This window comes from Morone saxatilis, unplaced genomic scaffold (assembly GCF_004916995.1).
Source record: "Morone saxatilis isolate NCDOM2014 unplaced genomic scaffold, NCSU_SB_2.0 Contig21, whole genome shotgun sequence".
Lineage (NCBI taxonomy): Eukaryota > Metazoa > Chordata > Actinopteri > Moronidae > Morone > Morone saxatilis.
In genome coordinates, this window is record NW_023339774.1 from 12,504,783 (window position 1) to 12,515,918 (window position 11,136).

Below are 11,136 nucleotides of genomic sequence, written 5' to 3' on the forward strand. Positions count from 1 at the left end.
AACAGGCAGAATGAGGTATAAACATTTATCTCTGTCTACATGTTCAGTATGTTTTTACAGTGTCCTAGCAGCCACAGGTCTTTCCCTTGTCTTTGTTTGAGGATCTGACACCGTACTTTGGTGCCGGTTACAATAACAAATTAGTCTTTGAAAGACTGCCTGTCGAAATGCAACAGAGAAATTAGCCTTATGGAGAGGTGTTAATTTTATTCCACTCAACAATTTGATACACATGCACGCACACACACACAGACACAGCGTTGCCATGCCAAGGATTTTTGACTCTGATTTGTTCAAGCCTTTTGAGAAATCTTCAAGTCGAGTGTCTCCGGTTTGTCTAAGGCTTTGTTATGATATGTGCTCAGGACAGACGTCTCCCTCTACAACACTGAACAACATTTCACTGAGTCACATAATGAAAATACCAGAAGCAGTTTGTTTTAATTATTCTGCATTATTTATAATGAAGGAGAAAATATCACATCCTTGATGATGGTATTCGTCCTACATAGTAGAGATAGTCAACGTGCCAATATTTCTGTCAAAGAGAATTTCGCCTCCATGAATATATGAAGATTTGTTTTTGTTCAGATGGCGGTTCTTTGTTTTAAGGATTCTTCAGCTGGTTATTACTGATGTCAGGGCTGTAACACCTCACAGTGAGAGGCTGATCACACAATGAAGTCGCTGTGGAAAGCGGCTACAGCCTAGATATTATTTATGAGGTTTGGTGCGGTGCATGAAATTCTACTGTATGTTGTTCTGATACTCAGGTCTGTCTGCGCAATTCTCTGCCCATCTATCCAGTACTTGTTAACAGTGAGGCTGCCTGCCGCAGGTCCTACCAGCAATCCTATTGTGCGTGTGTGTAGGATGGTTTCTGCTACTGTGTATGTTTTCCTTTCTTTTCTTATTGCAAAATGACACAAGACAGAGAGGAGGATTGGCAATTACTGAGACTGAATCAAAGACAAGAGTTTAGGCAGGCAGACAGACAGACAAAGAAATGCTGAGATAGATTACCACAGAAAGACAGACGGACAGACAGGTGAGTATAGCAACCACTGTATGGCTGTGTTTGCACCACTGCTCCTCTGATCTAAATTTCATGAGACTATTAAGAACAGGGAGGGATGGGGAAATTGCGCTCGCTCCCTCTACCGCTCTCCTGCTACGCCCCCGACTGCTCTCCTCCTCGCTGTCAAATAACGAAGAAGAGAAGGGCAGCGCGAGTGAGAGTGGCGGCCATGCTCGTCTCTCCAGTACAATGGGCTTGTGGGGTTGAGGGCTGAAATGAATAGCTGATGTCTGTAATGAGTTTGCGTGTCGCCATAATCTCCATTCCTAAGGCAGTAGCTGCACTGTATACTTAACAGTAGATCGGTTTTGGTAGAAGAGTAAATATGGCTTTCTAATGGGCCCTCATCATCATTTTTTTTTCTCCCAAGACCATGTTTTTCTTTTTCTTTTTTCTTTTTTAAGAGAGAGAGAACCATTTTCGGATGCCCATAAGTCGCGCTGCCTGACAGGGTCGTGCTGGTGGTGGTGGTGGTGGATTGGTGTCGACAGAGATTGTATACATGATTCAGGTTCATTGGGGTGCGGGATCTCGTTTGGTTGTCATAGCAACCCAGTCATTGCCCCCCCCCCCACCATCTCCTATCACTTAAATTCATGCATTCATTTCATTTATTTCTTCTTTTTATTTCCAGTAGAAAACCAGTGTGGGATATATGTGAGTGGAGCTGCAGTTCAGCGTCCATTTCTATCCGACTGGATATGTAAGCGCACACAAATGTGGCCAGTCAGTAGTGCCATGTAACTGCTTACCAGTCATGCCAGTCGTGCTAATGGTTCCAATGTTTTTCCCCCCCCCTTTTTTTTTTTTTTAAGCTGAAAACAAAGCTGAATCGGTTGAGCGGTTCACTTTGTTGTACAGTTATACGCATTTAATCACTAGCTAAACATTGGCTCATTTGAGAACAGAGAACAGATGTTGTTGCTGCAGACTCGGAAGCAACATCCTTAAATACACCACTGGTGTATTTAAAAGCATGTAGATTTAGCGAAGTGCCGTGTGTGTATTTGAATGTCTGCATGCTGTTGAGTGCCGTAACAATCCATAGTTGTTTTCTCTCACTGTGCTCAATGTTGTCTTCTGTCTTGTGTGTTCTTTGTTTGTCCTTGACAAGCAGCAGTGTGTATTTGTCTGAGGGCACTCTGTGGTGCAGTGGTGTTCATTTCATATCACACGGATGTCTATTAGGAAAGAAATTTGGGACAAAATGTAATAAAGGATGTCTTTATTGACATTTGTGCAGTTGTTCAAATACACCATCTTTGGGCAAATTTAAAGATGAATTGTTAGTGATTTGTCAAAAACAAACAAAACAAAAACATTTTCTAGTTTGACCTTTTCAATGTCAACTAAATACCTTTTGATGTGTATGACATTTTGTGGACTAGATGATTAAAACATGTATTTAAATGAATAATGAAAATAATTGTATGTTGCAACACAATACACAATTATGAGTTTTTGCATCTGTGCCCATACATATATGTTAATAGCTTTTTTAATTTTTATATTTTTAGATGGAAGATGGCCAGACACTGTTTGACTACAACGTGGGTCTCAACGACATCGTCCAGCTGCTGATTCGCTCACAGACTGATCCTCCAGACAGCCCCACCAACAAGGACTCCTCCGGTGTTGCCTGTAGTTCAGCTCCTCCCCCTGACCCCAGATCGGACAGCCACAACTCCCCAGCTCCTGGTTCCCCTGCTGCTATGGAAACCTCCACCAATATAGACAATGACAGCAGCAGCGTCACTACCAGCACTGTTAATGAAACCAAGCCGGACACCAGCGCTACCAGTAACTCAGCCAGTACCAAAAATGGGTTCAAGTCCTCCAGTCCGGCACGGGACACCCAGCCCCCCACATCCAGCAGAAACACACTAGCCGACCCAGGAATTGGTGTGTATAAGGTAAGGTTCAGTTCCATTTAGTGTAGCAGAACCTTTCCAGGGAGCCAGCATGCACAATGGCAGCACCCTGACTCTGTTTGACATGAATGTACCGGAACCTTTATTAGTATCATTGGTAACATCTGTGTTTACCCTACTATTTCACGTCAAAATGGCCGCTGTCAAAAAGATGCAAGAATTTGCATGAAACTGACTGGTCTGTCTCATAATAAATTACAGAGCATTTAATACACGCCAAGCCACTGCCAGAAGTTCTTGGGCAGGGCACTCTTACTCGTATGGATGTCAAATTAAATTATGAACCAAATGTATTTTGTGCTCCACTGCTATTGAAACTTCTAAACCACCTTGTAAATATAAAGTAAATTCTGTATTAAATGTTGAGGTAATTTGACATAATTTAGTTTGAATGAAACAAGGAGCGTGCATGCTTCTGCAGGTTTTGTATTTTAATATGCCTTGCTAGAGTTGTATTTAATACTATAGCAGTGTGTGCTATTTTATTGCCCTGTGCTGTAGTACCTCACACTGCTTAGATACAGTATTCCAGCCAAAACGTCCCAAGCCTCTTTGTATTTATGTGTCCTTGTGTGAGAGTGCATGTGTTGGTGCCAAATGTATCTGTCCATTCTCACTATTTCAGTGCTCCGTCTTTAGGTCTGATGCCCTGAATGCTTTTAATTTATTAGGACTAATGACATGCACACACGCATGTAGCTGACCTTGCCAGGGACGCACATGCCAAACCACACATAAGAAACGGGTCATTACAACGCTGTCACTAACCAACTTACAGATTATAAATAGACTACAGTCAAAACCCGTACGTTGGTGAGTCCACTACTGTACTACTGTACTACTGAGCTTTGCTGGCTGGCTGACCCACATGTCTGAGAATTATTTGTGTGGGACTGGACTCATTTTGATGCCAAAAGTCAAAACCAGCATGCAGGAAGATCAATATTGAAACTAAGTTGTGGAGTGTTAAATTATACTGAAGCCCCTGAATATTAAGGTCACATGCCTTTACAGGCTTAAAGCATTCACTGCAGACTATGTGCTGTGGTTTTCCCAAATGACACACATCCAATCAGTGCCATGGATGAAATGAAGTCAAACATCTGATGATGTGATGGATTTCTGAAAGTTGATTTTCATATTGGACTGACTACCCAGGGTAGGAAGAACATTTAAAAAAAAATCTGATACTCTATCTAATGCTTTCATTAAATGCATATGATTCCTTTGTCTTTTTAAACAACATACAGATGGGATCAAAAGAGACCAGGTGTTATTTTTGTCTTTGTGTCTCCTCAGATTAACGAACTGGTGGACTGCAGAGACGTCAGCATCGGTGCCTGGTTTGAGGCCTGCATTGAAAATGTGACACGCGCTCCCAAAGGACAGATAACGCCCACCAAGGGCAAGGTGGGCCGGCCCCCAAAAAGGACTAATGGAAAGCTGGAGGCCGAGCAGGGACAGACCCACGGCCTGGGCCAAACCACAGACAGTAACAGGAATAATGTTGTGTTAAACTCAGAGAGTAATGGAGCCTCAACCTCTCAGACAGACTCTACAGCAGAGAGCAAGGAGAGAGAAGAGGACGTAATTTACCACATTAAATATGACGAGTAAGTGACGGCTCATTTTTCTGGGGGAGTGTTCCTGCTGCAACTGAACTGATTTTGGTTGCAGTGATAACAAACACATCACCACAGGCTTTCATAAAGTGAAGGTCTGAATTTTGCATTTCAGCAGACATCTGCACTGTGTCAGTGCGGCAGGCATTTTTGGTCTTGGGAACAGAAATCGTTCTAGAAATGTAAAATGCTGTTTCAGATTGGAATTTGCAGTGCTGTGGCTCAGATAAGATAGTGCGAGTGTGTGCCTTCTTCTTCGCATGTGCTGTGTTACAGCACAGCAGAAAATGGGGTTCTTGCTAATTATGTGAAAAATATATTTGCTCATGCTGCTGTTGTGTGGCACTTAAGATAAAAAATGTCCACCAAACATAAATACAGGGTGTGTGTATGATACTAGCGGCTGCGAGCATCCGTAACATGGGTTCGGCGTGTTGGGAATTGTAGCCTCTGCCTTCTCCTGGCAGTCCAGGGGACAGAGAGAGAGGGGGGTTTGTGTAGTTGATGCTACAATTTGGACTCCATCTCTTGCGCTCTCCTTTTCCAGCAAATTCATTCAGAAGCCCACGTTTCCATGGTAACTCATGAGTTCTCCGGAGCATTACTTCTTTGCTTGCCTCCTTCAGCTTTGTCTGTAATTGCTGTGAACATGCCACCGGTGAGACGTAGCCTCCTCGCTGCGTCTATCGTAGTGTGTGCCTGTGCATGTGTGCCTTTCTGTCACGGGATGTTATACCAGAGAAACTCCCATCAAGGGTTGTTGAGCAGTAAATGTATGTTTTCTTTTAGGCAGACATTCCCATTTGACATTCTGCAATCTTCCAAATCCCAGGTATTCTGCTTTTATTTGTTTCATCATTTGCAACGGGACAGGAGTGTTCCTGCAGGGGCAATCCAATAATACACACCATATTGTGCCCCCCCCTTTAATGGTTTTAATTATTTATCTGTTTGTTTTCGCCTTATATTTCTCATTTGGTTTATTAGATAGTTGACAGTCAAGAGAGGCAGAGAAGGGAGCGAAAAAGGAGACATGAATGACAACAAAGGTCCCATTTTTAAACCCAGGATGTCACAGTAATGTGTGATTTGCGTCTACACCAACTGAGTCACGAATACAACTCCCAATTTTGTGTGCTGCTGAGAACCCACAGCTACAAATGCAAAAGATCTAAATTATCAGCTTTGCCTATTGCTAAATGCGAAGTATTCCTTTCTGCCCTGAGCGCCATTCCAGGTTTCTTCCATCATTTTGTTTGCCAGAGAAAAGTGGAGGGTGGGTAAGATTGCTCCGCCTTCCCACGCACACAGACACACACACACACACACACACACGCACATGCACGCTCTCCCCTTAAACACCTGCCCGCATAGTCTGAGAAAGAAAAACCAGCCCTGCAAAATGAACTGCCATGTTTTTGCATGAAGCCGTTCTGAACTGAGCATTTCTACAGAATGTAATGAGCCACAAAATCAAAGGGATATGTTGGGAGAATCTCCCCTCTGCTGCTCCCAGGAACCGAGGTGTTGTGTATGTGTGTCGCTCCATAACAACACAGACACAGATATGGTTTTGTGGTTAAATCTTGGCTGAGCTCAGCTAATGTTTAAGTCTCTCTTTGGAGAGAGTAACAAATATAGACATAAAATGGGCAAACAATTTATGTTCACGTAGCTTTTAAAGTAGACCATTATATTTGTTATATGCAAATCAATCAAGGCATCCTTTTATTGGTACCTTAATGTTGTCATTTTAACCACCTCTTACACACTGGCTCTTTTAAATATGATGCAAATAATTAAACAGCTGGAGTTTTCCGAATCTACTGTATTGGAAGCATTGTCCCCACATGGAAGGCAATTTTACATGTCACAACAGGAAAAGCTCAGGTGTAAATACTAAAATTGATCATGGCTGAATTAATTCCATTTAGCTGTTTCAGTTTCATGGTCCTGGTATTGTGAATGCTGGCTGACTGTCACACTGTCATGGCTTACTGGGAGACTTGAATATAATGGAGCCATTGTTAAGGTTATTAGTAACACCTGTGCTTTTCCTACAATGACAAGTCAGAATGTCCGTGGTGTGAAAGGTCTGTTGCCATCCGCAGCTCTGCACCTCGTGAGAAATCAAGCTTCTTTTTAATCAGGCTCGATATGAAGCTGTTTAAACTAAAAATGTGTGTTTTGGGAAGGTTTTGCTTAAAAGAGAGGCTTAGCCGCTTCTTAAATGGGCTCTGTCTATTAATTAGCAGGGATCAACATATGCAATGGAAGAGATCTTATAGTGTCTTTAGCTGCGGCAGTTGGCCTGCCATTATCTGAGCGCGGCTGCTACCTGCCGACGAAAGAGTTTTATTTGCTGCAGTTTCTAATTTAGTAAGTGACAATGAACTGAGGATGAGATAAAGTGTAATTCCAGTTTCAGTTTAGTTTCTCTTTCTCACTCATCCACTCTCTTATTTCCTTTTGAAAGCCATTGCTTGATTGTGGTACTGGAATACTAGATAGCAGACATCGGCTTATTACAGTTACATTGGTATGAGCATTTATGTTGATAATATGCTGTTTACTATACTACATTTAGAGACTGTAATCTTTGACATTGTGCTTTATAGGCCCTTTTCTACAGAGGACATTTTGACCTGTCACACTATTAAAAACACAGGTGTAATTATTGAAATTGATGGTGGTTGGATTGCATTTCGCTGTTTTCTGTTGCATGCTGCAGGCTCAGCCATCATTAATGTTCTCAGTAACACCTGTGCTTTTTTGTAATGTGAGAGGTCATGTCTGCTGTGAAAAATACCTATTGGTCGCCTGCGTAAGACCCGTCCTCGGTACATGCATATCTTTGTCACAACTGTATGACCACTATAGCGTTTATAACATCTTTTAAATGCTATATTTTTGTTTGTAGGAAAACAAAACCACCATCCATTATCTGTACCTGCTTATCCTGTGCACGATTGCAGGATTTAGTAGAAATTTGGCACGTCAGTGTGTTGCTTTATGTAATGCCTTTCGCTTACATGGATTTCGGAGAATTGGAGATTGGAGTGCGTTGGAGAGAGATCTCTGCTGTCACGTTAGAATAACAGGATCCAGGTTGAAAATCATCAAATTGGCCCTTTTAATACCTGAAGTTGCCTTTTAATGTCTTTGCCATGACTGAACTTTAAAATTTCTAATTTCCAGATTAAAGAAATTTAGATACATATTTTTTTTTTTTCACATTTTGGCCTCAATTACTAACAAAGCCAAGGTTGAGAGAGACTGCAGTCACTTTCCCTCACTACTGTGAAGCAATTATATGTAGCTTGTTTAGTGTCAGAGTGAGTTCTGACTCGGCTGCTTATCAGCAAATTGAGGATTTCTCATTTTCTCTGTTGCCTTTCTCCCTCTTACAGGGACTTCAGCTTAGCACACAAAGCACTAATGATGGTTCATAACAGAGGAGACTGTAAGAGCCTTTCTATTGATAAGTCATGTTGTCTCAATTTCACAACTGATTAAATACGTTTCTTCATTTTGTTTAGGCACGCTATGCATTGATAAGAGTGTTGACACAATTTCGGGTTCTTGTTTACCTCATTTAAGTCTTTCTTTCTTCTTCCCACAACTCAAGGGAAAGTTACATTTTACACTTAATACCAGGCTTTGAGTCTAGCCGCTGTGAGAGCAAAGGCGTAGTCTGTTTAACTGTGCAGAGATTTGATGCTGCAAATGTTAGATTTCAAACCTTCAGATTTACAGTTCAGGTTCTTTTACAGCGTGTTATACCGGCAGGTGGAATAACGCAGCAGTGTTTCAGTTGAAATCACTGTATTGTGTTTCCAAAGTAGCCATTCATGTTTACGTGAAGGAGCCTATGATATTTGTTTTACTTGTGAAGTGTATAGTACAGGTTTAGAAGTTTGGATCAAGTTATTTGAGAACTGCTTACATTTTGTATGGATGCCTCTAAAGATGTTTAGCTGCAGATAAACATGTCATTGTACTGCACATTGTAAGTGCTCAGGGGATTTGCCACATAAATACCCTCATTAGAGGGTAGAGAGAGTACATGCTTAAACATCTGCCATAAGATGACAACTACTGGTCATACCAAACCAGGTAAAGTTGTAGCATCAAAACCTCGTAAGTGTATTTAATTGTGCAAGGGGGCATTTTATTGCTTGCTTTAAATCCGTAAGTGGAGTAACGTGGCATTTCTTTATTAAAGGTTACATAGTCACGCTTTGACATCTTAAAATTGTCCAGAAAAGGTTTTTTCTTGTTTTCGTTTGAATGTTTTTGGAAGAGCTTGAAAGCAAATTCTTTAAATAAATCTTTAGAGAGTAGCTTCCATTAACCATGGGCAGCTGCATGAAGTACTGACTTCAGGCCTCATTAGTGTTGTGTGCAGAAATCTTGTTTTCTGGCCAAATCTGAATTGTCATAGTTTTTAAGTCTGTTTTTAGATGGGTCAAATTGAAGAATCCGAGGTAATAACATCATCAATAATTGTATATTAATACAACATACATGCATGTTTTGTCAGATGCCAGAAAAAAAACAGACAGAACTAGCACAGGCTTTGTAATGCATGTATCACATTGCATGGCCAGTAAATTGATCTGAGAATGTGAACAGTCACCTTTCTCCATTAAGATGATTGTAGTTCATCCATTATTTTATTCTGTTGCCTTTTAATGTTTATGAAAGGAATCCTATTCTAGTCCTTTAGTCAGTGAAGGTCAGTGTTTCTGTTCACACTGACAAAATGTAATTGTCTTTTTTTTATATCACATCAGGCTTAGTAAGATATTTCAGCTAGCAATATAATAATTTCATATTGTTATATTTTTTTCTGGTGCTTCTGTAGGTGAATGTTCATGCGTCTAAAGTAGTGTACATAACAGTACATAGAGCGTGAGCTTGTGTGGTCTTATACTCGGGTGCTTCTGCTCCCCTTGTGTTGCTCCGTGTTCCCCTTCTGTTCATGCTGAGTCCCATTGTGCTGCTAGGTTGATACTCCCCTCCTGTGTGTGTGTGTATGCATGTGCATTTTGGTGTGTGTCTGTGTGTGTTTGTGTTGCTAGTATTCACCCCCCTCACCCTACCCTACCCAAAACCTCAGTAATCCCTTGGGCCTAAAAAAGGAAATCCCTCCACTGTGCCCTGGCCTCCTCTTCCTGGGAGTACGCGCTAGTTGTGTGCTACAACTCTTACAGTCTGCCTCTGTAGACACTTCAGTCAATTTACAATGGCTTAAAATATGCAGCGTAGTCTTCTTAGTAATAAAGTAAAGTGTACGTATTGCATACTCTGAAATCTTAAAATGTCGGATATAAGTCATTTTAGCCTGAGCTCAACGGGCCATTGTTGGTTCTGTGTCAGTGCAGATTGTCTTGAGAAAGTACTCAGTTTAGGCTCCACTTTTCCTCAAAAACACACACATACACTGCTCGCTCATGCACACAATTCTCTACTTCCCCCTTCACCTCCCACTGTGTAAGTAGACCCGAGTATGCATGCTGTTGTGCAGTTAAACTTCAGTGTTAACACATTGTTCTTCTGTAAGCGTAATTCCAGCTATTGGCAAGCAAGCAAGCTGTCAATTTATCTCTTGAGTTTGGCCTGATCCTTACAGTTAATGATGATTGGCAGGCAGGAGACCTGCACAGTTAACCTCAATACCTCCACTCCAAGTTTGCTAGACAAAAAGACATTTCACACTTCTGCAGAGCTTTTTTTGGAAAAGGAGGAACATTTTTAATTGTTAAGTTAAGTTTCCCTTTCTTGCCATTAGTCAGATAATAGATGTGTTCGATGAGAAGGCTGATACCATTGTCTGTACGGTAAATATGAAGCTGCAGCTGCTTAGCTTAGCTTAGCTTAGCTTAGCTTAGCTTAGCTTAGCACAAAGACTTGAAAAAAGGGGAAAACTGCCGGCTTGGCTCTAAATGTTACAAAATGTGCCTGCTAATGCCTCTAATGGTCGCTCGTTTGTTTAATACGTCCAAAAAAATGTAAAAACAACATGTTGTGGTTTTACGGGCAGTTACGTGTCAGACTTTTGGTTGGTCAGGTGGAGTAACTGTCTTTGGTTTCGTCTCGCTGGTTGCCTGGTGGCCTGACCATGACGTCAAGAGGATAAAACTAGCATTGTTTTTAGAAAGTAAATGAGCAGGTTTGCCAAACTATTTCTTTAAAAGACCTGTCAAACTGTCTGTGTGAGGTAACAGGGTTTTTGTGGTAGTGTTTCTCCTTTGCAAATAAACTGTTAAAACATATAAGTGTTTTAGAAGTGAAACTGAAACTAGAGCTGGGCAATATGGCCTAAAAATAAAATCTCAGATTTTTTCACACCACATCGGATTTATGATTTTAATCTACTAAAGACACCTGTTTTATAACATCCGCAGTTGTATTTATTTATATATGTGTATATGTGTGTGTATATATATATATATATATATATATACACATATGTGTGTATATATGTATGTGTATATGTGTA

General features: G+C 41.0%; 1 protein-coding gene across 2 annotated transcripts in view; it reads left to right on the top strand.

Moving 5' to 3' along the window:
* The window catches only part of LOC118333087 (E3 ubiquitin-protein ligase UHRF2-like), a 28,448-nt gene that overhangs the window by 5,296 nt on the left and 12,016 nt on the right, over positions 1 to 11,136 (top strand). The window contains exons 2-4 of one of the 2 annotated variants that reach the window (XM_035668598.1): positions 1,713 to 1,781; positions 2,596 to 2,991; positions 4,309 to 4,622. In XM_035668598.1, coding sequence (XP_035524491.1) covers positions 2,596 to 2,991; positions 4,309 to 4,622 — 710 coding nt within the window. In that variant the 5' untranslated portion in view covers positions 1,713 to 1,781. The remainder of the gene's footprint in view (positions 1 to 1,712; positions 1,782 to 2,595; positions 2,992 to 4,308; positions 4,623 to 11,136) is intronic. The other variant, XM_035668596.1, reaches the window with a different exon arrangement.